Source organism: Cheilinus undulatus, linkage group 16 (genome assembly GCF_018320785.1).
Source record: "Cheilinus undulatus linkage group 16, ASM1832078v1, whole genome shotgun sequence".
In the NCBI taxonomy this organism is placed as follows: Eukaryota; Metazoa; Chordata; class Actinopteri; order Labriformes; family Labridae; genus Cheilinus; species Cheilinus undulatus.
In genome coordinates, this window is record NC_054880.1 from 34,901,089 (window position 1) to 34,928,574 (window position 27,486).

The 27,486-nt window shown below is 40.1% G+C and overlaps 1 protein-coding gene across 2 annotated transcripts in view; it reads right to left on the reverse strand.

Moving 5' to 3' along the window:
* elmo1 (engulfment and cell motility 1 (ced-12 homolog, C. elegans)) overlaps positions 1-27,486 on the reverse strand; it is a 197,267-nt gene that overhangs the window by 40,352 nt on the left and 129,429 nt on the right. For both annotated transcript variants that reach the window (XM_041808742.1, XM_041808743.1), the window contains one exon: positions 15,862-15,998. In XM_041808742.1, the coding sequence (XP_041664676.1) occupies positions 15,862-15,998 (137 nt within the window). The remainder of the gene's footprint in view (positions 1-15,861; positions 15,999-27,486) is intronic.

The window sequence follows — 27,486 nt, forward strand, 5'->3', positions numbered from 1 at the left end:
AGCAGCTAAATGCTATGTCAAAAATACGCTTCAGTAAGAGCTGCTCTCACACAGATGTGAGCTGTTCTTCTACTGATGCTGTGGGGCTGTGGGCCGGGGGCTGCACTGGATAATCCCACATGGGACAGGTCAGACTTCAACATGGCTGAACAAAGCAGATTATCTGTTCTCCTCTGTATCACCCTTAGCCAGAAGAGAAATGTCGAACATCAATAAAAAGGGCTTTGCTTTACATCTGTGCTTGGCGTTTTTAGGTCAAGTGCTCGTCTATAAAGGCTTACTGAGAAATGAATGGCGAGGTTCAAGGTCTCTAGCTCAAGGGCACTTTTACAGGACACTGATACAGGCAGGGATGATGACAGGGTTTCTTGCTATACTGACTCCCCGTTTAGAGAACTGAATAGCAATTTATGTGTATTTCTGCAGCTGATTAAGTGCAAAGATTAAAATGTTGGGAAGTTGCTTTGTTCTCTTGAACAAAAATGGAACTGATTGATTTCATATCTGCTTCAAAGATTTATTTTTGGGCTTTTTTAGGCCTTTATTGGATAGAGGAAGGACAGTGGATAGACTCGGAAACAGGGACAAGAGTGGGGAGAGACATGTGATAAAGGGCCACAGTCTGGATTCAACCTCAGGCAGCCCGCATAAATGGGAGCGCCTTAAACCACTCGACCATCTGCCCATATCTGCTTTTGGAACTTAAATGTGGACAACAGAGACAGGCGTGGCACAAACTGCTAAGACCAAACATTTGTTTTTATGGGATTTTTAGTATTTAGAAGGTGGATTTTGGAGTTTTAGAGATGCAGTAACATGATTTTAAACCTTTGGACAAGCTGTCTCTAGCTGTATTAAGTCTTTCCATGATGCAGAGCTAGCTGTCTCCAAGCTGTAGCTTCATTTATGAAAACAAAAAAGATTCATCAAAAAAGATTGTTTAAACCTTATGGCCTATCCAGTCTTTCCGCTAAGATAAACAAAGGTAAAACTTACTAAATTAGGTTTAAGTTAGGTTACTGATCTTTGCACTGTGGCTTAATTTAGATGGCCCTTGAAAAGACAAATTGTATCTTATCTTAATGCATATATAATAATAAAAAAACGTAGCCAAGGTGAGATAACTAAGCTGTGTTGTAACTGAATCTTGATTTTTAACAATAAAATCACCTCTGGACAATTTCTTTTAGCCTGTATGCAGTCTTTCTGCTTGGTGGAAAACAGGGTTGGTTGTCACACGGGTTGGTTGTCACACTCATATCTCACAATTAGAGGGCACTGTCTCTCAAAATCTGGTATGAGAGGGTTAGATGTCACATTTTCTTTGGGGTTGGTTGTCACATAATATTGAATGTGTGCAGCCTAGCTGAGTAGGATTGGTTGTCACAATGTCCCAGAGTGTCTTTGGTAGTTAATTGCCATTTTGTTAAGATAAGTTGGGAAATGATAGGAATACATATTTCAAGCCAACACCTTAAGCTTCAATTAAATGTAGGAATAACAATGATGTTGACGAATGTTTTGATGATGAGCAATTCAAACTAGACCGTGACAACCAACCCTGGCCCCCCCCCCATATAATAGGGGGACCAGATTTCTGAAGTAACTAGGGACATTTCCTGTTCAGTGGATGAAAACCATTAAATATTGTCATGATGACATACAGAAAAGGGTCACTAAGACTTTCATGTGTTTTGACAAAAGACCCAGCCTTGAGCTCTGTTTTGGGACTGTAATATGTTAACCCTTGGTACCCAAAGCCAGTTTTAGCTATTTTTGATCTGCCTGTATTTTTCACGCAAAACGCCTGTAGAATCTCAACCCTTTAGAGCAAAATCAAGTTATAGACACAGAATACATGTGCTCTAAGTATGTTAGATGAATTATCAAAAGTTATATGATCAGAAAGACCAAGTAAAAGAACAAAATGGAAATTGAATCACACCCAGATCAATAATGAACGAGACTTTTCTCATCTTGCATTTAGCTCTAACAGGCCAGAAAAAATAACAACTTGCAAACAAACACACAACAGAAACTATCACTATCATTTATCTCCAGAAAACCAATTCACATTTTGAGCATGTGTCCAGTGGGGGAAATGCGCTGAATCCCATTTTAGGGGCACAAACATCCTCTCAATATTTTGGCCATCGAGGACTATTTTTCTTTCCTTTACAAACTGGCAGATAACTATCACGTCTCTTGTTGATCTTTGGCTGGCCCAGATGGTCCAAGAAGGAGAAAAATGAAAGAGGAAATCTGAGCAACGGGGATAGCTGACAGGTTGACCAGGAGTTGGTCAATGGAGGACTGATATCAACACTGCTAAGTTTTTCATGAAGAAAAACATGATAGTCATATCATCACAGATTTAGCAGTGTGCATTTGTTGTATTGCAAAAAGGTAAGACTTCCAACCACTTAAACATAGATATCTATTTATATAGATATTTTAAACAACACATGTGCTACTGCTTGGGATTGTCTGTGATCCAGTAGAGTTTAAAGGGTTAACAATTCAGATATAGTAAAAACAGATAAAAAAAGTGATTATCACTACTCTGCTACATAACTTAACTTTTATCCCCTTTTGTGTCTGTCTGCTAATTCTTTCAAATCCTTCTCCTCTTTTCTGAACCACTTTTCTTCCATTTCTTTCCCTCTCATTCTTCCACACTTTACACTCTAAAGTTGATCAAGTTACTTATTCTTTTCTCTTTCTTATCTTCCTCCTGTCTTCCTCACGTCTTTTCTTTCACTCTCCTCATTAATAGACAACTCAGTGGTTGTGATAACTGCATCCTGAGTGACAATTAAAAAAAAAACATTGACATAAAACCCTACAGCAGAGCTATTCAATTAGTGTGGAACGAGGGCCAGTTTCTAGAAAAGGATCCCAAATGAAGGGCCATGGAGATATCACATGACATATACAGTGCTTAACTAATTTATCAGACCACCGGTCATATTTGTCTCAGAGACCATCCAGCATCATGAAGTGCTTTAATGTGGACTCTTCCATTTTCAGTGAGCTCTCCACGTTTTACTATTTTGAACAGGAATGAGGAATTTCAAACTGAATTCACCTTTTTATACCCAAATTTGAGCCGGCTCACTGGGCTTCTCTGAGAAGTCAGAAATTGATCAAGCATAACATTCAACCACTAAAACTCATTTTTCTGTTCAGGAATTCAAGTAAATAACTATAATTTGACCTATTAGTCAAGAAATAATAATGTGCCTTACTATTTTTTTAGTTTTTTGTAAATCAGTAAATTTCAAAACGCATGGATAAAAATAATAATTATATTTTAGCATTAAAAATATCATTTGGGTTAAAGAGCTTCTACATATTGGTGTATTAACCATTGCAGAAACATAAAAAATTATTTTGGTAATTACCAATGCTGTTAATTTAGGGCAGCTGTGGCATAAACTTTACTTTGGGTGGTGGTCTAATAAATTTGTTAAGCACTGTATGTGTAATAATTCTGGTAATTTCAATAAAACTGTCTTGGATTTTCTCATCCTTACAGTGACACAAGCACGCTTTCACAGTCTCTGCATCTGTTAATAGCTTTTTCTTGTTGCCTAAAATCCCTACCACCGCTAGTGCTGCTGATTTAGCTTTTGTTTTCTTTACAAGCCTGAAAAATGGTGCAAAACTGTTTAGTGATATGAGGTTTCCCCAAAATCCCACAAGAAACATCAGAGCCAAGTGAATAAAGAGGTTTCAATGGACACATATTTCTCCATCCATTCAGCGATGAACTGTCTGTTCTCAGCAGCTACTTTTGTTTTTTTTTTTTTAAAGTAGAGAATGACATTTCATCTGGCTTACTGGCTTAAGTCAGGCGCACACTGTGAGATTTTAAGCTGACTCTATAACAGTCATGTTGAAATGTCAGCTCACACTGTGACTGAATCATTTACAACACATGAAGATCGCTAAATTTATGTGCTCACACTATATTCACTCTGTCCTAGTGAAGTTGGGATGGGCTGCAACAAATGACAATGGAGTTTCTGTTGAAGTGTCACACATGAAGGTTTAAGTCTGATCTACTGCCTCATATTCAAATAGCTACAAACAGCAACAAAACCACTCTCACCTTCAAACAATCAGCATCACCAGCGAACACAACTAGCAGCTGTATAATAACTTAAAATACGCAAGTGGGCCTATTTCCTGCACATTTTTTACCTTTATTGTGGGTTCAGAAGGAACATCAAAAAGCTATTCCTGCTGTTTTCATGGCGATTTATGCTGTCTGATGGTTTGCCAAGAAAACTTTCCCAAAAGTTGGAGATTCTGCTTCTACCTTCTTAATTCTAAAGCTACTTTTGTGTCTCGAAAGCAGTGGGATATTCAGACCAAAAAAAAGTAACAAAATAAAATCATGGAGAAATGGCAGCAGGGAGGAATTTAAAAAGCCTCCATGTGAAGCCTGGACGAGCAGTGTCACATAACACTCCTGCATGGTCTATTTCAACAAAGCAGTCCAGTTTGGTTTAGTCCAGTTTTGGTTAAACTCTGATCTTACCCGTGTTTCCTCAGCTGTTATCTGTCCAGTCTCTCTTATTGTGATGGGAAATCTGTCTCCTTGAACAGATCCAGATCATTTGGCTCAGCTCAGTAGAGCTGGTTCTTCATTTGGTGCCAGGCTGGCTTTTTAATTGTGGATTAAAAAACAACAAAGGATGGAGGAAAGGAAACTGGCACTCAAACAGGACCTAGCTACAGTAGGTCACATTAAAGAGACATTTAGTAGCACAGGCTCGTTCTTGAATGGCTCATCTTTACTCAGTGGCTCACCTCACAAGGTTTATTCTGTTGATACTACATCACCATTTCAATTAAAAGCATGTTTGAGACAAAATGAAGATTTTCATAAGTTAAAGACACTCAGCTAGCCTCTTAGCTCAGTGCAAGACTCTTCTAGACTCTGGTTACCCTTCATTTGGATAGATGATGCGAGGAGGCCTGCAGGACTGAGGCCCCATTTAAAACCAAGGGTACCTGAAAATGTAACCATTTGGAAATGAGCTCCAGAGTGAAAGGTTTTCAAAACGCCCCCATCTCTGTCTCCATGTAGACAGGCAAAGCACAGTTTTCTGAAACACATGCGCACTACAGTTGCAGTCAACTGCCATTTGCAAGTAGAGTTCCACTCTGAGGAAGGAAGAGTCTCTACACATGAGCATATTTTGTTTCATTGTAAAAATCACACCGCCAACTACCGGCCATGCATGCATACTACAGTGTTTTTGGTGTTTCCTGCGGTCTCATGTGCATGGAGATTGTTTTCAAAATGTTAGTGTCTGCATGTGGAACTATTTGAAAATGAAGATGGAAAACAAAGCAGAACGTTGTCCTGTAGAGTACTAACTTTCCTCCGTTCCCATTCATTCCTAAAGGCTGTCCCCCAGTTCCTGATCCCAACAGACATAACCCTAAGCCCCATATAGATACATTTATTATGGTGGCCGAGAAGTCTCACACGAATGCAAATTCAAAACGCTTTGCAAAAAGAAAAAACACGACGACATTTGAGAAAAACACAAAAACAAAAGTTTACAACACAAATACAAAAACTTGCTGCAGCACATGAATACAAACACTTAGTGCAGCGCATGGATACATAAACTCGGCACAGCGCGGAGGCAAACAGATTCCACTACAGCACGAAAATACAACAACTTGGTGCAGCAGATGCAAATAAAAACTCACAACACAACGGAAGTGGGGCCGTTATTAGGGACGGACCTGATAGCCTGCTAACGGCTCCACTAGCAGTAAAGTTACGTACAACACCACTACTCAAAATAATTTGAGTAGCTGAGTGTTTGTATTCATGCGCTGCAGCAAGTTTTTGTATCTGTGTTGTGAACTTTTGTGTTTGTGTTATTCTCAAATGTCGTCGTGTTTTTTCTTTTTGCAAAGCGTTTTGAATTTGCATTTGTGTGAGACCTCTCAGCCACCGTAATTTATGACAAATGCACACAACATAATTAGTTCAAAGCAATTAATCCAAAACTAGCATGAATCTGAATATGAGGGTGAACAGGCTTTCTGCTGTAAAGGAGGAGGCTGGGGTGGAGGAGGTTAAGCTTTGCCAGCAGCAGCAGTGTGATGCATCATTAATTCAAGCAGGGATTACAGAGAAGTATGTCAAATTTAAATACACTGCTGTGTTGAAAGAAAGAGCTGTGATTGGCTGTGGAAGCTGGGAGACGATAATTTGGCTGGACATACGACTACCATGAACTAACGCTAGGCTTCATTTGATGGGAACTACTTGTATAGTAAAATTTCAGGAAACTTCTGCAAATAGGATATCAATGACCAAGTTTATATCTTCAAATTTCAATCACTTCCATGAATGAGTAAATGAAAAGGAAAACTGAAAGAGCTTCTCTGTAAATGATAAACTGATGAACTTTACTGAGTATTAAGAACCAGAATTGAGACTTGACATAAAAATATGCAACACTAAACTAAACCAAGTTAAGTAACTCAGTGCTGTAGCTTGACTTTTATCTAGCAGATATGAGTGTATTAAGTTCTGTATTAAAACTCTACAATTATCCATTTTTAAAAAAATTAAATTTCACCAAATATCTGTTTTTCAAAATTATATATTCATTTACCAGAATTTAAACGATACTATTTTGGAAAATCATTGCTGTAGGTGTCACCAGACCAACACAGCCCATACAGTACAGTTGGTCAACCTGGCAGCCAACAGACTGAGCTCCTTTCTCCAAATCCACGCTCTTCTAAAAGAACAGTAAATGGATTCAGTTGCACTGTGCATTGTCCAAAACTAATTAAATCAGGTTCTGGCAGTATTTCACAGCGTCCTGCTCTACTGTCTGATCCTGACCTCACTCTAATCCCGAGTCAAACCCCCTCGGGCTCCAACACTGGTTGAAGCTCATCCAAAGCTGAGAGAGACACCGTGGAGAGGAGGAGATCAGTGGTAGTGGCTTTGAATTCCTCTGGTGACAAACAGTGGGTGCTGGTGATGTGGAGTAATCCCATTCACAACAACAGAGCCCAACCCCCCACCACACTCACGTACACTGTACACTGTAACAGGGATGATGCCTGAGGTTCTATGGGGGGTGAGTGAACAGAGGATGTGGACAGAAGTGCTTGTTTTATGTGCGTGTCTGAGTGTATGTTAATAAAAAGGCTGTGATCGGAGTCCTCATCTAACCTGCTTATGCCTCGCTGAGCCCCATCTGTTTCTCCTCTTTCTCTTCCGCTTTGCCCCCTGTCCCATCACCTCCATCTCTCTCAGCCTTTTCTTCTCCTCTCCTCCATACGCCCTCCTTCCCATCCTCCTCCTCCACGGCAACACAAACACTCCCTCTTCTTCCTTTACTACCTCATCTCTTCGCTCCGTTCGTCCACCCATGCTAATTGAGAACCACTCTCTCTCACTCTCTCTCTTTTAGTACTTACATGTCACCTCCATGTTTCCAGTTGCAGTGTGATATTCTCCACAGTGATGGATGGATCCTCCTGCTCCTGCCGGGGATGGGAGCAAGGATGGATGGGAGAAAGTGTGGATGGATGGAGGAGGCAGATGGCTTCTTGGAAGAGCTGATTGTGGACAGTTAGCTTTAGCGTTAGCTACAATAAGGGAAGACTCGTCTGTCAACACAGCTGGTGCGCCTCCTCCTTTTGCTTTCTTCTTGTCTTGCTTGTTTTATTCTCTCCTTTAGCCAATTCCATAAATAAATAAATAAATAAATGAATAAATAAATAAAACACTCCTGCCAACCAAGCGTCCCTTTCCTCTTCTTTTATGACTCCCCTCTACTATAATATTTGTGTAAGCCTCTATATCTGCCTTCCTCCCTCCCTCTGTGCCTCTAAGAGCATCAGCCAGGCTGCTCTCCTTCGCTTATGTTGATCTCTGGGCTTATGCCCTGATTGGACGCACGCCACGATCACACACGCCAATGGCCAGGCTGCAAGTGGATCATGTGATAAGAGTGTGTGCGTGGAGAGAGAGGCTGGGGGGAGGCAGGGAGGGATGAGAGAAGAAGGAGGAGGGGCACCGTGAGTGGCTGCAAGCTGCTACATCAATGGGGGAATTTTTTTCTGAGAGAGATGGAGAATTTCTTTTCTCTGGCGAGGGAGGTGCAGGAAGACAAGGAGAAGTCATCTGTGCAGAGGTTTGGATGAAGAGACAACAGGCAAGAGTGTGATAGACGCACAAAGCACATAAACACAGGCGTGCACACACGCAGTGGAGAAGCAGCTCCATCTTAGCAAAGCAGAGCTGGAGAAGTGCAGCAGCAGCAGTAGTAATTGGACAGGGGTTGCTATGGAAACAGGGGAAACGGTTGCCTGATGGACGTAGCTGTGCCCCGGGAGCATCAGACTCGGCTCCAGTAAACACACACACACAGCAAAAACACACCTCTTGTCTCTCTATAAGCACTCCTTTTTCACAGGGAGAATACACGACAGTGAGTGAAGGCGTGTGCATTTTTATGTGGGCTTAAGCGCCACATTATTTAAAGCTTCATTTAAGCCTCTGTGTCTTTGTCTTAAATGAGCATAAAAACACATGAGAGCTGGTGTCTTTGTGTGCCTGTGAGTAGAGGAGATGCTCAGTCAGCCATGAAATTCCAGCAACAGAGAGAGCGCTCAGCATTTAAGACACGCACACACTCGCGGGCCACGGCACGGTGCACGCATCTAAACACTGATAAAACCTGAACAAGGTGTTTTAGCATTCCACACCTCAGGAAGCTGCAGGGACATGGAGATCTACAATAGATGGGTTTTGAAGTGGACACCCTCTGAATTATCCTTGACATAACTTATTATCCTTACACACACCCTGGAGAGGAGAGATCCTTGTACTCTGAATGGGGAGCTGAATGGTAGAATGAGTGCATTTACAGATTACAGTCACCAGTTGTACTGGACTATCTAAATAACATGTGTTATTCCAGTGTTTCCAATAATGCTGAGAATAGTTAAAAAGAAAGCAGTACACACAGATAAGCTCCTACCTGATGCAAAGAGACGCCATATTGAAAACATCAACATTACTGTAAACACAGAGTCAAAAGAAGACTGGCTTTGTGACCCGGGCGCCGGGCCCCCTCTTATGCCTCCCACAGACCGTGGGTTCTTAGCAATATCAGGGATCCAGATTTTCCTCTTTGTTGGAATCACACGAACTTGTGTGTATATTGGCGCCAGTGTTCATTTATCGTTGCATAATTTCTTCCTGCATTCCTACTGGTTGGTTAGTTGACGTAGGTAGTAGCAGCAGCACGCTATGGAACCCCGTTTCTGCCACTTAAATAAGAAAAATGTGAAAGTTTGGCAATTATATATATATATATATATATATATATATATATATATAGAGAGAGAGAGAGAGAGAGAGAGATAGATGATAGATAGATAGATTAAAAAGTCATAGTTAATTATGAGATAAAATGACAAAATTATGAGATAAAAGTCCTAAATATGAGATAAGAAATCATAATTATGCAAAAAAAAAGTTAAAATTTATTATGCGATACGAAGATGAAATTACGAGATTAAAAAGTCATAATTATGAGATGACTTTTTATCTCATAATTATGGCTCAGAATTCTTTTTCTTTTCTTAGAATTGCCAAACTTTCACAGTTTTTTCAAGTGTCAGAAATGGGCTTCCACAGCAGCCACATTGTGAGATGGTCATCCTAAAATTTTGACACTGCCAGAATTTTTTCCCAGGCTATCTTTGGTCGCAAGATCACGACAACAGCCATCTCTCAAACTGTTTCACAGTACGATGTAGAACCTCTGTTTCAGAGCCACAACCAAAGTCAACGCGATTGGTCAAAATGGCACAGTGTATACCAGGCTTTAAGCTGGGCTTAAACTGTGTGAATTTCATCTGATTGAGCCATGAATGTTGATATGTTTGATATTTTGGTTGTGTGACTTCATACACTACCCACAATGAGATCAGAACCACAAGTGGAATCCTCAACTTTTTTTTTCCTTTTCTAAAACTTCAGACAGCATCTTAAATCACCATGACAACGGCAGGAATGACTTTTTAATGCCCCCAACCCCACTACAATAAAGGAAATAAACAAGCAGGAAATATTCCTACCAACTCTAGACTACTGGGAAATTAAACACAATTAAGAGGTGACAATCTAAATAAAGAATACTGTTTAAATGGGCCACATTAAAAAAAATCTGTAAATCTGTTCAAACACAACATTGGGGACAAAACGCAAGTGAAATTTCCCCTCATCTTCACACAGTGTTTTTGCAAAGAGTCTGAATACTTATGTCAATGTGATATTTCACTGTTTTATTTGTAATTTTTTCCCCAAAGCCCAAGACATAAATTCCCTCCTCATAATTATTCCAGATAAATAGTTATTCATGGTAAAAAAAAAAGTTTAAAACACCATCAATAACAGCGTATTTAAATGTTGATTGATCTGCATTTTCTTTTAATGTCTTCCTCTAGCTGGTTTGACTGTTTTGTCTTTTTCATTGGCCCGTACTAAAGCTCAGGATTTGTTAGGATCTAAACTGAGCCTCCCAGTATGTATTTTTGGGACTTCTCCTTTTATAAACTGTGCCGTCAATACTTGTTTCAGTTACACATAAACAACTCCGTTGGCAGTCATGTCTCCAGAACTGTGTGGAAAATGACAAGTCTAGACATCTTCATAGAGACTGACATCTCCAGAGTCTTGTGAAGTTCAGCGCGATGCTAACTGAGACTCAGCGTTAGAGGCTGGGAGCCAAAAACGCATCATTTAGCTGATGGGAAGCCCTGGAGACCAAACAGACTTAATATCGACAAGCTGCTGCTGAATTTTTCACTCCCGAGGTACATTTTGAGGAGAGATGAGGTCGGGCATGGAAGACGGGGAGGCAACGCTACCAACTCAATAGAAGTGACTCTTGCCTTCAAGGGAAGGATGTGAAGGATAATCGGATTGCTTCCTTGGAGAGGTGTGTGCACAGTGTGTCAAATTGTTCCCCAAGCTGAACCACAAATGCAGCTAAAAATAAAATCTGCTAGTCATTCCCCTTGTATTACAGATAGACAATAACTCCTAGTTTATAAGTCATTAAATATTCTTCAAGTTTTACTATAGGCCGACACTAGCTTTCTCATTTTACGCTGCACATGTCCTTTTATCAGCTCATAACTTCAGAAGTTAAATGATCCTCCTGAGACCTGAGCTTTTCTGTGAAATGAAATTTTAATTTGTCCCTTTTATTTGGGATCAGAAGGACCTGATAAGTTTAGACGCTCTTGTCTTTGAACTGGAATTAGCTGAGACCAGAAATGATGTCTGCAAATCTCCTGAAGGTCCTGTTTCTGCTGATCGGTTTTAGATCTGATGTTTTGGCTGTGGTTTGACCAGTTGGTCAGTTAACCAGTCAGTTAAAAATGGTGTTCATTATTTAGAGAGGGAGATGGTGGAGTCATTTTTATTATTATTTTAACATTTCCACCAAAAATTCCCAAAATCCACAAACATATGAAATGACCTAAAATATCTGTGAAAATTACTGAAATAGATTTTAAAATATACCATTAAATCACTCCAGTAGAAACTTCCACCAAAGATTCCATGAAAAAAATTCAAGAAATTAATCAAAACTTCAAAGTAAACTCCCCCTAAAATTTCTTATCCAACTCTCCTACTTTATAGGTGCATTTAAAAAAGTCTGTCATGTATAAGTTTTTTTCCCCTGTAATTCTGTTCAATAAGTGAGGCTAACTTATATTTTAAATTCATCTCATACAAAGTGAAACCTTCAAAGACTTTTTTGTTTAAATCTTGATGATTATGGCTTACAGCTCACAAAGATCTAAAATCTAAAATCCACTATCTCTAAATATTAGAATGTTGCTGAAATTCCAGTTTGCAAAGGTTTCCTGAGCCTTTATCGTCTCATATTGGTTCAATAACTGCTGACTGGACAGTGCTCAGAAGACAATCACTGACATCCTAAACAAGGAAGGTAAGCCACAGAAGGCCACTGCTGAAACGTCAGGCTGTATCAAAACACATTCATGGAAAGTTGACTGGAAGAGAAAAGTACGGTAAGAAAAGGAGCTACATGGATGAGCTCAGCCTTCAGAGGATTGTCAAACAAAACCAATTCAAGAACTTAGAGAAGCTTCACAAGTAGTGGACTCAGACTGGAGTCAGTGGATCAACATCCCCCCCACAGACGGGTCCAGGAGAAGGACTACAAGTGTGGTGTTCTTAAGGTCGAGCCACTCATGAACCACAGACGTCATCAGTGTCTCACCTGGGCTAAGAAGAAAAAGAACTGGTCATTTGCTTAGTAGTCCAAAGTCATTTTTGAGGTGAAAGTAAATTTTGTGTTTCATTTGGAAATCTAAGTCCCTGATCCTGGAGGAAGATCACAAAAATATTCCAAGCAACTTACCCCCACAACTTTGACCGAAACTCTCCAAAAATATCCCCCAAATTTCCATGAAAACACTTCAACATTTCCAAGCAAAGTCCCTCTATATTTCTATTAAAACTTCATAGCAAAGTTTAATGGACAGTCTGGATGATTATCTAACAAAACCAGACATTCTGGCTATGTTGGAGGGGAGCTAAGTTGTAATTGTAATGACCTGATATGTACATGCAGGGTCTGACAAGGTTATTGAAGGAAGATTCTGCATTATCAAAAGGTTTTAACTTGTCAACACTGACTTTAAAACTGTGAGTGAATTTTACATTATTCAACAATGGATAAAAAGTAATTTTTTTGTTATTGTGATTTTACAGCCTACTGCTGAAGATGAAACTGCTGTACCAACGTTTAAAACATCATCAAGACATACATTTTTTATGCTATTTAGTTACTTCCAAATAAAAACTGAGAGCCGGGTTTCATTTGTAACATCTGAGCTGTAACTGCTGTTTGTACCAACAGGCTGGCTTATGAAACCTACACAGCTCTCTTCCATCATTCATGTCTTAGTAAAATAACGCTGGCTGATGCAACTACAACATCACTCATTTATGAAAACGGACCATAAAACCATTCCGCAACCAAAATAAGCTGTGTAAACTCCAGGAAATGTATCTTGGGGGTGCTGGAGGGTCAAAGTTTTACTTCTATATGGTGTCTATAAAAAGCATTCACCCCTGACTGAAGTATAAAGACACCTGTGTCTGGAAGGTCTAGTCTCTGGTTCATCAGTATTCCTGGCTACCATTATACCACAAAGACAGAAGAACACTCCGAACAACTGAGAGAAAAAGTTATGGAAAAGTGTAGGTCAGGGGATGGAAAAAAAAAAAAAAGAAAAATTCAAACACACTGAACATCCCCCAGAGTTCAGTGGTGGCATCATCATGCTGTGGGGATGCTTCTCAGCAGCTAACCCTGGAAGGCTTGTAAAGGTTGAGGGTAAAGTGCATGCAACAAAACAGAGGAAAATCCTTGGGGACAATCTTATTCAGTCTGCAAGAGAACTACGGCTTGGGAGAAGATTTATTTTCAAGCAAGACAATGACCTAAAGCATACAGAGAAAGCTGCACAGAAATGTTTAAAGACAACAAGGTGAATGTTCTGGAATGGCTGAGTCAAAGCCCAGACCTCAATCCAATACATAATTTGTGGATGGACTTGAAAAGAGCTGTTCCCTGTGCATCCTGACAGAGCTTTAGCAGTTTTGCAAAGAAGAGTGGAGTAAAATTGTAGTAACCAGATGTGCAAGCCTGATTGAGACCTATCCACACAGACTCAGTGATGTGATTGCAGCCAAATAAATACTGACTTGAAGGGGGTGAATATTTATGCAGTCACTTATTTTACATTTTCTATTTTTATCTAATTGATATTACTTTGTGGAAATCTGTTTTCACCTTTTTTTGTCATTTCTCCATCAAAAAACCCAAGTTATATTGACCGTGATTGATTTATAAACTGAATAAAGGGGTAAAACATCCAAAGAGCTGAATCATGGCTTTTATCAGTGTTAGATGTTCTGACTTGTTCATGCATGGGAGGGAAAATGTTACAATGCAGGTCTATTCAGGTAGATCTGAGTGCTGGATTTGGACCAAGAGAGAGACTTGATCTCTTATGGAGTCTTTGTGATTTCTGACTGCATAAGATAATGAGAATTTCTGTAACAAATTCTTAAAAGAAACACAGCATCTGTTTACTGCTATATCTGATGCCCAATTGAAAGCACAACATAGAAAATCTTTCATAAACACCCCATTACTATCAGCGTCTGGCAGCTCACTCTCACACACAAACACATTTCCTCTGTGCACAGACTCAACAGCAGCCAGCCAACAGGAAGTTTTTCATCCTCTCCCAGACGGCAATGAGCTCCAAATGAAGATGTAGGAGCTGAATCGGGGGCTCAGCCAATGCAGGCAGCTTATCTTTCATATCAGATGGAAAAAACAACAAACAATGCAGGAAAACTCAGAAAAGACCCCCAAGATGTATATGCAGATCTCTTTCTCTCTTAATTTGTGTCCAAAAAGAGAAACGCCTTCGAGCATGTTTGTATTTGCAAATATCAGAAGAGTAATTCAGTGTCTGGATGCCTCACCAGGATCCGGTATTTGCATGGGATCTTGGCAGCGCCATTTTCGAATCTATTCTAGTTTGAGATGTGATTAACACATTTAACAGTGAGTTGCCTGACTTTGCTTTTTGCCAGTGGCTATATGAGAAAGTTAAAAATCCATGGCAGTAGTCCTAGCACGCAAAAATGTCGAACTATGTTCATTTTATAAACACCAATGCTACTCAAGAACTGCTCAAATTTGAATGCAGGATGTGCAATGTTCCTTATTCCACTGATTCAAAATGCTCCTCCAGTGTTCATCCTTCTGAGGCTGTCTTCAAAAGCCCCAAAAGGGGCATACACACATCCATTCAAAAATAAAGATAAACATATTGACAGCACGGTTTAAAAATGAGTCCAGTCTGAATGTCTTCTGCATACAATACACAGGAGGTGATATTTTATATACAGCTCATTCAATGGGGGATAAAAGTCATGTTTCATCAGGGGAGTATGAAACTACAAAACCACTTCAGCCCTTTCTATGTTATTAGGCTGACTAAAGGTGAGTCACAAGGTCTTTTAACAATCAACATCCAACCTTCAGTGTCCCTGTGCAGATATGGCATCACTTCAACGTAACCTTTACAAATGCATTCAGAATCTAACCTCACAACCACCTGATCATTGATAGTCTGTAACCATCCCTTGTCTGTATTGTTTTGTGAAATCAAAAAATGAATTTAAATAAGCCATTTTTTGGTTAATTATAGGAACCTTTTTTTAATAGAAGATGGCAGATTTTGCATTTCAAAGGAGATTTATGGCACCGATTCAGATGACGTGGCATCTTCATTAGTTCAGTTCTTTTAATGCTGTTTGCTTTAATTAGTCAAAGAGCCGTGTCCCAAATCCACAGGATATTAAACAAAAACTGTTGAAATGAATCTGGGACTCTCCAAATTTCAGACTGGCAGCAGTTTTTTCAGTTTTTTTTTCTTTAAAAAGACTCCCAGAGCCGTCTCTTTTCATCTACAAAGTGTTTGAACTTTTTCCAGCTGTGACGACTCCGTCAACAGCTAACTCAAAGATCTGACTTATCAGAAGTGTGCTTTGGCATTAAGTGAACTAAATTTGTCCCCTTTTCAGCGCGCATGCACTAAAAACTCATTAACTACTAATTAAAAGTTTAATAGCTAATTATCCTTACATAGAATGTAAAAATGGGGCGCTGATGTTGTTTGTTTATACATCCTTTGTTCTCCTATAAACAAGCATGCAGTGTTGTCTACCTTATTGAAGTCTTCACTTGTGGCTCTCATCTCCTTCCAGGTTTTGTTGAGCAGCTGGATGCAGATGCAGAAGAACTCCTCAAAGGAGCGATCATGGGTGAAGAACATGGGCTGGAAGTCGTGGCAGTTTTCACTGGCTGTGAGAGAGAAAAACAGAAGGGGTGTTAGCAGCAGTACTGAAAATCAAAGTGAATGAAACCCCAGCTGGAGGGAAAGGGAGCACATCTCAAAATCAGAAATCTGGAGGACAAAATACAAACACTTCACTAGTTTATTTGGCTCACATCACAATAAACAAATGCTTGCGCTTCATCAGAATGTTTTGATCAGATGAAGGCCTTGTTCATTGTGATATTAGCTGAATAAAGACATGAAATGCTTGTATTTTTTCTTCTTGTGCTGCCCTTTTTTGAGACTTTTATATAGCTAATAACCTGTTGACAAGACAAAGCAATCCACTGTAAGCCCAGAATGATCATAATAGTACTAGAAAATCAAAATATGACAGGCACATCTCTTAGTGGGTGCTAGATTGAAACTGAACAATAATAGAGAAACAAAAAGGTCCTGCACAGCAGGAGGGGTTTATTTAGCTAGATGGAAGCCTCATCAGACTGTAAGAAGCAAGATTCTCTGGTCTGATGAAACCCAGATTTAACTGTTTGGCCTCAGTTCTAAAAATTATGTCTGGAGGAAACCAGGCACCACTCATCACCTCCCTAATGCCACCCAAGCAGTGAAGTATGGCGATGGCAGCATCATGCTGTGGGGGTGTTTTTCAACAGGGACTGGAAGACTGGTCAGGGTTTAGGGAAAGCTGAAAAGATTAGAGATATCCTCAATGAAAACCAGTTCTGCAGCACTCAGGACCTCAGACTCGGCTGAAGGTTCACCTTCCAACATGACAACGACTCTAAGCACACAGCCAGGACAACACAGGAGTGGTTTAGGGGCAACTCTGTAAATGTCCCAGGGTAGCCCAGTCAGAGCCCTGATTTGAACCCCATCCAACATCTCTGGAGAGACCTGAAAATAGCCGTCCACTCTTTGCCAACAGGGCCGATATCAAAGTTAAACCAATGAATTGTTCCAGTCATACATTTTCCCCCAAAGTTAAGCTAATTAAAAATGGCTATCGCTTCTACTCTTTTTTCCCTATTCTTGTAAAGAGAAACAAAAATCTTATCATTAAACTGCTGCTTTAACACATTCACTATTTCAGTAAGTCTTGATGGTAGTCAAGATTTTTGTTTTGCAGCTAACTTTCTGCTAGACCTACTCTTGAGCTTTCACACACCGATAGTTGATAAAAACATTAAGGTAGGCGGTCAAAGGTCAACTTCTTTGACTTTGTTTGCTTCCACTGAGTAACTTGTGCAACTATAGAAGTAGCCATAACAATTCACAAACCCCAACACCAGGCTGATTCACAAAAACAGAAACACACCAAAAAACTGTCATTGCAATTCAAACCCTTTCGCTGAAGATGTCACTGATAAAATTAACAAAAGAGGGTTCCAGAAAAAGTCATTGAAGATCCCCATTTTATCATGATTTTTTTAAAATTCTGTTTTTATGGCTTATTTTTATGTTATTGCGCAAAAAAAAAAAAAAAAAAAATCAAACTTATTACACATACACTGTTTAAAATGCACATATACTGAGTTCAAAAGTAAACTTTATACATTTTTTAATACTTTTCTTCAGTGAGAACCTGCTAGTCTATGCATGACATATTTAAACATTTGATATTTTATAGTTGGCATCACTGGCTAAAGGCTGTCTCAATGTCTTCTCCTAAATATTTCATGCACATGCCTTTTTTTATTTACCTGCATTCACCACACAAAAGTTCTGATTTTGTTGTGTGCCCTCCTTTGTGTTTTTAATTCTATTTTAGTGTTCATTTGGCAAATTTAACATATGTATTAAATTTTAAAATGGGGACTATAAACAGAATTTATACAGCTGTCATCTTATACAAGAAGCCTGTTTTTATGCAATATTATATGACAGAGTTACTTTAGCTTTCTTTATACATTATATTGCCAAAAGTATTCACTCACCCATCCAAATAACTGAAATCAGGTGTTCCAATCACTTCCATGGTCACAGGTGTATAAAATCAAGCACTTAGGCATGCAGACTGTTTCTACAAACATTTGAGAAAGAATGGGTCCCTCTCAGGGGCTCAGTTAATTCCAGCATGGTACTGTGACAGGATGCCACCTGTGCAACAAGTCCAGTCGGGAAATTTCCTCGCCCCTAAATATTCCACAGTCAACTGTCAGTGGTATTATAACAAAGTGGAAGCAATTGGGAATGACAGCAACTTAGCCACCAAGTGGTAGGCCACGTAAAATGAGGGAGCAGGGTCAGCGGATGCTGAGGTGCATAGTGCGCAGAGGTCACCAACTTTCTGCAGAGTCAAACGCTTCAGACCTCCAAACTTCATGTGGCCTCCAGATTAGCTCAAGAACAGTGTGTAGAAAGCTTCATGGAATGGGTTTCCATGGCTGAACAGCTGCATCCAAGCCATACATAACCAAGTGCATGCAAAGTGTCGGATGCAGTGGTGTAAAGCACTCTGCCACTGGACTCTAGAGCAGTGGAGACGCGTTCTCTGGAGTGACGAATTGCACTTTTCTATCTGGGAATCTAATGGATGAGTCTGGGTTTGGCAGTTGCCAGGAGAACTGTACTTGTCTGACTGCATTGTGCCAAGTGTAAAGTTTGGTGGAGGGGGGATTACGGTGTGGGGTTGTTTTTCAGGAGCTGGGCTTGGCCCCTTAGTTCCAGTGAGAGGAACTCTGAATGCTTCAGCATACCAAGAGATTTTGGGCAATTCCATGCTCCCAACTTTGTGGGAACAGTTTGAGGATGGCCCTTTCCTGTTCCAACATGACTGTGCACCAGTGCACAAAGCAAGGTCCATAAAGACATGGATGAGAGAGTTTGGTGTGGATGAACTTGACTGGCCTGCACAGAGTCCTGATGTCAACCCGATAGAACACCTTTGGGATGAATTAGAGCGGAGCCTGAAAGCCAGGCCTTCTTGTCCAACATCAGTGTGTGACCTCACAAATGCGCTTCTGGAAGAATGGTCAAAAATTCCCATAAACACTCTCCTAAACCTTGTGGAAAGCATCCCCAGAAGAGTTGAAGCTGTTATATTAAGTGAATACTTTTGGCAATATAGAGTATATCAGTAAGAATTAGACTGAGCTAATTCAAACAAAAATGGGTTTATTTCTGACACATGATCATGTAGAAGTGTTTTTATTTTAATCTATGGCTATCAAAAGACAAAAAATCTAATTGTGATTAATTGCAGAAATTTTGTAGTTAATTGCAATTAATTGCACCCTCTATATCACATTTCAAAATTCCACTAGTTTGCATTTCAAACTATTTTGGTGTCATGTTGGATTTTTCTACAGTCTTAAACTAAGGGTGATTGACTTCCTGTGTGGATACAGACCTGCTTTCAGAGGTAGATCGAAGATTATAACATGAATTTAAGGGAACTTGTTACAAACTGAAAATGAAAGAAGAGAAGATTGAAAAGGTTCAGATGACTTCAGACTTGTCTACTGAGGTTTCTGTGAGTTTTTAGAGTGAAATGAGACACTAAGGTGCAGTGGTGGACTTATTTTACATCAGTGTGCCTTCAAGGAGATGCTGTCATGCATTAACCAAAGTGTGCTGGAAGGGACTATAAAGCATGTAGTTAATCGTGATTAAAAAAGTTAGTGCTTCAATTGCAGAACTTAACTGGCAGCGATAAACTTGATTAATCTTGAAAACCCTATATGATCATGACTTTTATTCATAAAGGGGTTGAGGACTCATTAATGGACACAGGGCATGACATCAGTGTCACACACATGCATGCTGCACTCTGAAGGAGAGAGACAGAGCTGCAGGATCGCTTACAGTTGTATACAACTTTTTAAATAAATCATGCATGAAAATCAATCATTATGCTGTCTAAAACATTTTTAAATAATGGCCTCATGCAGTGAAGACTGCTGTGTGGTTCTGTTTGCAAAGTTTGCAAACTTTGTGCAGATTGTGCAAAAACACCTTGTCTTGCACTCCGATGCTTTAGAAAAATCCAAAGCAAAAGGGCCAGATCGAGCTCTTTTTAAGGACTAAATCTTAAGTTTCAGTTTCATATCCAACCATGAATTCTTGCTCTGCTGAAGCAGCAAGAATGTAGATCTATTCAAGTAGAATTTGATCCTTCTCATCTCACAGATTTAGCAGCTTGCTGATACAATCTACTTCATCAGGATCTGGGATCATCCTATCATACGCCCCTACCCTCCATCCTTGCATGCTCACTTCAGTCATAATGCAGCATCTATGAAGAAAATAGAGGCAAATGAGACATAACGACATAGTCTCATGAAAAGTGACGGACTGCCCAAGAGAGATAATCTAACTGGCCTGTGGGTGATATTTTTATTTAGTATGATAGAAACAGTGGGAGTTAATGTGTTTAGAGGTTATTGCATAGGTACTACCACTGAGAATTATCGCCTTTATGAAGCACGACTGTTATTGAAAATTCACTTCCCTATCAACTTCAAACACAAAACATCCCTTAGAGACAAATTGTGACCAGCAAACTGTGTTCCAACTGGATTAAGTAAAGATTTTTCATTTTCCAAAGCCAGAGGTGGTTTATTTTCTTTATTAGCTGTGCATCGAAGCGATTCAATCTCCACTTTTGGAGACAGAGTGTGTTTGAAATAAGAATGAGAGCAAAGAGGGGAAAGCCAGGGCTCTCGAGTGCCCAAGCTATATTAACCAAGAGGTAGAATAACAAGGCTTGACATTCATTCCAACTAAATTCGTCTCCCTCTTGCCGTCTGGTCGAGATGAGTGGCGGCTTTGAGCCAAAGGTTGGTTCATTTAGAGACTTTCCGAGCAGAGCAGCAGGGGAACGGGCCCACCACAAGCAGCCATGAAATTGGATGGAAGGGGTCAGGCAGCGATTGAAACTTCATGGTATAATGAGTGATGCCCGCAGGCCATGGGCACAGCGACCTGAGCCTTGATGTGGAGCGATGGATGGGAGATTAAGGGAAGGGCGAGGTGGAGAAATCCAGGAGGGGATGTGCTACTGGTGCCGGCAGTCAATCAGGAAGCTAATGGAGGGGAGCCAAAACAGATGCTGACTGGCTGCTTAGTCGACAGATCTGACCCCCAGGGAGAGGAAGAAAAACAGAGAAGAAATCAAAAAGAAAGGGTGAAATTAACTCATCCTAATATGTTTTTGGATAAAAGTTGTTGTGAGATAGAAGTTTAGAGTGACCTCTGAGGTAAACATGTTGTTTATTAGTAGGACCAACAGAGCCCTGAGGTGCCAAGGTGAGAGGAATTACATGTCAAGGCTTATTTGGGCGATATGGACGGTGAGCAGTCCCAGGTGGCTCTGCAGAAATTTCCCCATCCTAAGGTTCTGTAAAGCATGCTGAGTTGCAGACAGTTTTATTACCTCTCACGGGGCTTGGTAGGACTTGAAGCTGCACAGCAATGAGGCGAATAAAATCATTACAATGTGTGGATGCTTAAAATAGTTCACAAACAGTGTTCTGCATCATAATGGTCTGATTGCACACGTACGTGTAATGGCTTCAGAGTGCCAATCCCTGAATATTTCATCAAACAAACACAATCTGTTCACACTGAGGAAGTAATTGAAGAGGGGTAAAACTTGTTGTGACTACTCTGCAGACTCCTGAGGAAGAATCACAGTAGTGTGGAAACCATATTTGAATCTAGATCTAGGACTACACCTTATTGTACAGGGCTGGAGTGGGACTCATTTTCAGCCCCTGGAGTTTCATGTTTCAAGTTTCTGCTGACGATCCTTTGACAGTTTTCCGCCGAGCAGATTTGCCGCTGTGCTGACACAAATCAGAGCGTGACGTCTGTTTGACACTCCTGATACCTTGTCATCTACCTTTTTCCTTGCTCCTCCCCCATCTCAAGAGCAACAGTGAGATTAATTGGAACCATGCAACAAGGGAAAATGTGCCACTTCATGCTCGGACTGTTGGATAAAAGTACTACCATTATTACACTGAATATTGGCATTGCTCGACATGCAACAAGCTCATTGAAGCCTTATGTCCCATAGGGGACAAAGAGGAGTAAAGTAGGTACGTAAAAAAGTCGACATGCAACCTTGGGCTGGCAATAGAATCAAAGCAGGGCTGATATGCTGTACATCATTCCCATTCGTGCAATAGGGCTTAAATATCACACATAGAGTGTAGGTCATCTCAGAATGACCGTTCCTAAGCTTTTCAATGGGTTTCACCAGAAATCTTTCTAAAGTAAACAAGTCAGCTCTCTGATCTCAAATTATTCCTTCAATTTAACGGCTAAAATACAAAGCTAGAACAATCCTATCTAAACAATCTGCACTAAATTTCATTTTGGCTTTAAGAAAACAGGTGTTTGAGAGTATAGTTTCATCAGGAGCCTTATCTGAGGGAATAGAGGGTGAAAAATACAACAATTTTCTTTCTTTTTCTGCTCCTCTCCAGCTCACTGAAATGTCATGGCTGAATCACTCCACTTCTGCACAAATGCATTTAAAATTATCCGCCTGATCGGAGAAGGCACTGTGTGAGTGCAAAGTCATGTTACTGTGATTAGGTAACTTTGCCCCAAGCCCTTATGGCAATAAATCAGCTGTGATTTCTATCCTTTCTCTTTCTCCCGGGCCATGCTTCAACAAAACTGGATCCTTAATGAAGAAGTAAATCTCTGACTGATTGGGCTGAAAGGCTGGATGAGGTGTTCTGAAGGTCTGTGTTGGAGAAAAAGATGAAACAAAAAGCTCTTTGCTTCCCTGCCCCATATTGTTGTGACCTTAATCTGATGCTCTCTGTGTTTGTGCACGTGTTAAAGCGAACATGGGGAAAACAAACTCAATTTAACAACGAAGACTGTCATAGTTTTCTCATAAAGGTCTTATGTGAAAAGACTCTCTCATTCTTATGAACTGTGGTGTTTTTGCGTTCATACCATGTAAATCAAAGACTTAACATAGGAAAAAATATGTATTGCTACTTGTGTTAATGGAAAGCAAGGGCGACTTTTGGATCAGACTTTTAGGGGTGCCCAGCTCCAAAAAAAAAGTGACATTTAGGCTTGAGTTTCTGCCATGTGAATTACTCTAATGTTAGTCTCTCCTTTATGTAAATTTCATGAGCAGTTTTAAACCAGTCTTCAGGAGTTGGGGCATCAAGTAGTGCCTTCTTCTTCTTGGCAAGGGCTTTCTTCTCCCTCATAAGTAATATTCTCATTAGATATATCTCTGCTATAGATTGAATATTTAGTGAAATGGCACAAAAATACATCGTCTGAACATCCAGTGGAAACAAGAATTGAAATTCGGTTTCTAAATAACTATGTACTTCATGCCAGTAGGATTTAAGTTTTGGGCAGCCCCATACTAAGTGGTAATGGTTGGCTATATTTTAACCACAAACAAACAAACAAACAAACAAACAAACAAACAAACAAACAAAAAAACAACAGTTTGTTCCAACACCCTGATGTCTCTTCTGAGCAGGAGTTATAAAAAAAAAGATCATGATGCTTTTTTTATCCAAATTCTCTCCATGTGTGAGGAGATGTGGTTTTCCACTGTAATGTTTAGATGTTTTCAATTTTATCTTCAGATACAGCCAGTCTTCCCTCTCTTTCCCATTTCCCTTTAACATGCAGGGTGCAGGGTGATTGGATTTCAGGAGTTGTTGCAAGGGTCAGTGACTACATTTGTACAAGGGTCAGCTTTTACCTGTACAGGCATTTTGAGGGCCAAACTTTCAAATAAACTAAATGAATTTTTGAAATTAACACATTTTTGTTTAGATATTCTATTTTCTTTCGAATATGCATCATTTTAAGGCTCTAACAGTGAAATCAGTTCCTTTATCGTAGCTGGCCACAAGGGGGGGATTGTGATATTTTAGCTGAAAATTTCTGTGACTGTCATGTTGTCTATCACTAATATGCTATGTCGTTAGATGTGGAAAAACCCAGACAGGAAAACTGCTCTCCCAAAATGCCTGAAACTGAGGGTTACCCCACAAAAATGAAAGTTTTTCTCAAGTTTGGACTGATAGGTACGTGTTCAACATGCAGCGTATTTACTAGTAATGACTGACAGGTAGATGTCTGAAAAATGGATGAAACATAAAGTCAATCCTGATAAGAGCTTTCCAATCTCAGTAGTTTTATGGAGTTCTTTAAATAGCTGTAGGGAGTTTATTAAAAACAAAATACTACAATATATGTCTTTGTTCAGCACATATTCTGAATTTGATAATGATCCGGGGTCCACATAGGAAAATTTGGAGGGCCTGGTGTGGCCCCCGGGCTGTCAGTTAATGATCACTGCTGTATAGGTTGTCGTCTTAATATTCAACATAACATTGTCTACTTTTCTAAGAGCTTCAGACCAAATTTCACTGCCTGATTTGTAAAAGATAAAAGAAGTCTTGCATTTTCTATCCTTAAAGTAGTAGTGAACACTTTAACTTTTTTTTTTTCAACTGTACACTGAGGTATCTGACTGAACTATGATAAAACACATCAGTGTTGGTGTTATAGCTGAACTTTGCACCAAACTGATTAAAAAAAATCTGGATTTTACGGCTTTAAATTAGCTCAAACGGACATCTGCCTTGAAAAATCTTTTCTGAAAAGGTGGGGCTTATGTGAAGTAGAAACCCGACCATCGGTAGGTTTCTACGTCACAGACTCTATATAAAAGGTAGAGAGTTACCGCCTCTAACTGACTTTACCATGCAGAGACCACTCCCATCCTCTCCTGCCAGCACCTGCACTGTCTCGGCTCCGAGAGCTCCGGCTATAGTAACGCCGCTGCTGGAGCCAATAGACCGAAGAGGTAGTGCTCAGAACCACCATGGTCCACCACGACACTATAGCCTGTGTCAGGGGGACTCTAGAGGGGGAAACTCCTCCACTTTAAAAGATCACTATGAGGCAGCAGTGCTGTGGGACTCTGTCTGTGTCTCTCTCTGACAAGGGGACATCACTGTCACTCCCGCCTCATCTGGAATGCCCCATCCTTTTCCCCTCCCTCCTCTCAGAACCAAACTGTTCACTTTCTGTGCATTTTTTGAATTACGGAGGTGGACGGAATTAGCTCTGAGCCGGGGGTTCACTTACACTTTAATCTTTTGTCAAAGATTCAAAACTTTAAAATTCTACTGTGACAGCAATATGCCGTTAGCCCTCTACTCTTTTAAATCAAGAATTGATCCTATTTGGAACAAATAAATCACAAGCACATCACCCCAATATTTCCTCTGCTCCCTTCAGGTCATGCTTTTTAATCACTTTGCACCAGCTTTTTTAAGTTAATCTTATCCAAGGATTGGTTTTAGGCTGGAGCAGTTTAAAGAGGGCAGCATGAGAGTGATTAGCCAATAGCGTGCTCAAAGCAAATCAGATGGCAAAAAGACAAACAATTTACAGGTTTCTGGAGAAGGTAATGGTGAATGGACTTCAGCTTGTAAAGCAAAGCTCTTTTTACACAGCAGGTTTCGCTTACCTATTCCATCCCATTCACTCTACATTCATACACCAATGGCAGGGTGTGCCATGCAGGCTGGCCACCAGTATTAACTAATCCCATTCAGACACATTAACACGTCACTGAGGCAGCAGTAGAAGCAGTTTGGGGTTAAGTGTCTTGCCCAAGGACACATAGACATGTGACTGCAGGAGCTGAGGATGAACCCCTGACCATCTGGTTTAGAGATGACTATGTGCTGAGCCAAAGCCCCCAAACAATAATACCTACTGCCATGTCTGTGGTATTTATGGCTCAATGTAAGGTAAATCTGTGTTTGTTATGTAAGGATTGCTCAATGACGGGATAAGGGTTGATTCTAACACAAAATAGCAATTGTGTGATTGCAGTTAGTGAAAAAGCTCTTCTATTATATCAATGATTATCAGAGTCATGTAGAGCGTTCTAGTAGCACTTTATCTGGTTAAGCAGGTTACGTAAAACCTCTTATTTCTTCCTCCTTTCTGCAGAGAAAAAGTCCTATCTCTCCCACAGGCTGCCAACATGGTCATGGTGATGGGGTGGGCGACTGGACACATTAAGAGCCCGAGGAGTCTGACACTTTTCGATGCATGAGTCACACAGCCAGGGACACACACAGATTCACCAACACACATGCCTGTAGCCGACTGTCACGCCAGGAAACAGCGGGGTAGATATGAACTCTCTCTCGATTTTAAGTGACAATTTATGAGTCTCTCTGGCTCAGCATATGGGCCCTCAGCAGACTATTTAGATGGATGGAAAATAGGCTGTAATGAGTTTTTCTTTGTCCTGCATGCTTTACATCCATCTGCACAGCCAGATGTTCAGTGCCTGCACCACCCATAAAGCAGGTAACAGGACACCATGATGGCCACTTTAGGTGAGGCTCAAACATATGCCCACATAGATCAGCTAAACTTGATGCCTCATGGTAACGATGTATTATTCTGTGACCATATGTCTCTGCAAAACAATGATAAATACGTAGCATTTGGTGCAACAACTGGCTGCCTACATTGTGGTGCATAGTTGTGAAAACTTCTACACAACTCCCTTCTAGATATGACAGGGATTAGAACATTTTCTAATCAAAAAAGAGGGCTTTAAAAAACCGGTACAAATGCTATTTTACTCTAAAGTCCAGCTGGGATGCCCAAATGCTGTTATGATAAAGTTCTTCTATGATTCTGGTTGCTAATCATGCATAAAGGGAAACTGATGTATCGTTGCCATAGTTAAACCTTCCTGACTGATCAACTTTTTACCTCCGCCAAGGAGGTTATGTGATCGGGAGGGTTTGTTCGTTTGTAAGTTAGTTTGTTTCTTAGCAACATAACTCAAAAAGTTGTAGACAGATTTTGATGAAATTTTCAGGAAATGTCATAAATAGCGTAAGGAAGAACTGATTAGATTTTGGGAGTGATTCTGACACTGTATGGTAATATTCAGAATAACAGAAAGTGGGTTTAATTAAAAGGAATAGTGTGTATTCAATGAAGTACCATCTTGACAAAGTCTCCTACCCGAATAAAGGAGAAAACAAAGAAAACAACTTTAACAATCACACATCCTTGTCTTGCATAACGGTGCCAAATACGGATAATAAAGCAGTTGGGAACCTCAGATTGATTTAACTCCTGGTTACGGCTTATTAATAGCAATGTCAAAGTAATATTTAGTTACCTTTTTTGCACATCACTTATCAGTATTTATTTTGAAGTCATACAGAGGTGAAATTGTTTCCTGATCTCTGGAAAGTTTGTGCATCATTAAAACTGCAGCATACTTCCATCAGCTCTCACAGACAGTAGGTTAGTCTTTAATCTACTAACACCATGCTGTTACCATGCTCATCATTGCATGCTTAATGCAACAAGGCTAGACTGCGTTGAAAGGGTTGTTTTTGCATAATGGCTCAGCATCTCTACATGTCAGTGCATATATGCGGTGGGGAGCATGAAAGCTGTGTCTTTTGACTTATTTACAGTTTTAGACTATGCATTGTGGAGCTT